Source organism: Perkinsus marinus (assembly GCF_000006405.1).
Source record: "Perkinsus marinus ATCC 50983 genomic scaffold scf_1104296942258, whole genome shotgun sequence".
NCBI classification, from domain to species: domain Eukaryota; phylum Perkinsozoa; order Perkinsida; family Perkinsidae; genus Perkinsus; species Perkinsus marinus.
Window position 1 is genome coordinate 1 of NW_003212232.1, and position 1652 is coordinate 1652.

The window sequence follows — 1652 nt, forward strand, 5'->3', positions numbered from 1 at the left end:
CTGATGGGTTATTCACCCTTGGTGCAAAACGCTATTTGGCTTGCTCGGGAAGAAATAAGTATAGTCAAATTCGAATCCCTTGCAGAGCACTGCAAATTGCTCGGCAGCTCTTTATCAACTGAATTCCATGTGACCCGCTACAGCTCATGGGAATTCATCGAAAGTATCGATATAGTCATTATGAGAAAGAATGCTGACACCATACGGAATGCTGTGATGTATGGGATCATACTTGACACTGTCATAGACTCGGACGAATGGTGAGTTGTAGTATGTCATATACTTGGCTCACCTCTATTAGTCAGGTTGGCAGTGCTCGCACACTGCATAGACAGTGAAGGCGGGTGCCAAGTCGTCTTATGGGACTTGATCACCATAGGCGATGGCAAGGGGGCGACTATCGCGGAGGCAATCAGGAATCTTCATACTCGCGATAACATCGATATATCTCGTTGTTACTGCTGGACGTCAGATGGGGCCTCTGCCATGGTTCTCGCAGCCCAACTGACAGAGAGCTTGCCCGAAGGCGGTTGGATAGTCTGCCATTGCATGGCTCACCGCTTAGACTTGGCGGTCAGTTCTGATACTTGGAAAAAGTCAAATATATGTCAACGCATTGAACGAACCCTTCGAATTGCATACAACATATTCAATAGATCAGGTCAGCGTCGAAAAGAGTTGAAAGATTGGAAGGGGAATTTGGGCGCCTGGTAATACCAGCAGCACTCCAAGATGTCAGGTAGGAAGCCTTGGTCCCATGGTGGTTCAGCTTTCGGATCTCAGATGGCTTTCAAAGCTGCAGTGTTTGGATGTATTCTATTCCTCGAAGGATGCCATAGCTGCTTTCATTTCTAATCAGGGGCGACAATTTCGAGACGACACAGACTATGATTTCCTCATGGAAACCATTGATGAGCACTCGGAAGATATGTTGATGCTTCTCCGTTTGCTTCGTCCTTGCGGTCTCCTAACTAAACGTCTCCAGGAGCGATCGCTGGACTTATGGGGGGCGCAAGGTCTGCTTGAATCGACAACGATTCATCTGAAGAATATCCAAAACCTTTCGACTGATCTCGCATCTCTCCGTGATGCACTTGTTGATCATTTGATGGATCGCTTCCCTATTGATGAGCCTTCATGGATGTCTTTGTTGGATATGTCTCATGAATATCCTGACGGCGTCGTACAGGCGAGGTTTTCTCAGATCTTGACGAAGCTCAAGGTTGATGATCCAGACCTGAAGGCTGTGGATTTTGCCAGAGATTATCAACTTGTCCGCAATGAGTATTCCAGGCTGAAAGCTGCTGGTGCTGTGATCCCCGATATACACAATATTAAGCCTGCCGGCCTCTCTGCTTTATGGGCATTCTACGATAATGTGTGTCGAGTGGTGTCACCAACATCTGCCGATGCAGAGCGAGTTTTTAGTGCCCTTTCTCGGCATCGATCTCGCTTTCGGCGCCGACTTCATATCCATCTACCAGCATTAGTCAGAATAAGTATGTCAAAGACTATCGGTGCTAGCAGTCAACCGAGTGACGAAGCCTTCATACGGGAGGTGCTCCGAACTTGGAATGGGTCAAAACAGCGTCGTCGTCGCGCCAAGCGACCGGAACCAGTGTCCAAGAAACCTCGTAAAGAGATCCGATCGG

General features: G+C 48.0%; 1 protein-coding gene across 1 annotated transcript; it reads left to right on the forward strand.

The window, feature by feature from the left end:
- Positions 1–898: 898 nt before the first annotated feature.
- Positions 899–1490, forward strand: Pmar_PMAR008454 (hypothetical protein; the record flags this gene model as incomplete). The annotated part of the gene is made up of 2 exons (XM_002781458.1): positions 899–1378; positions 1416–1490. The coding sequence occupies 2 exons, from the start codon at positions 899–901 to the stop codon at positions 1488–1490; spliced, it is 555 nt and encodes a 184-aa protein (XP_002781504.1).
- Between the last annotated feature and the right edge of the window lie 162 nt (positions 1491–1652).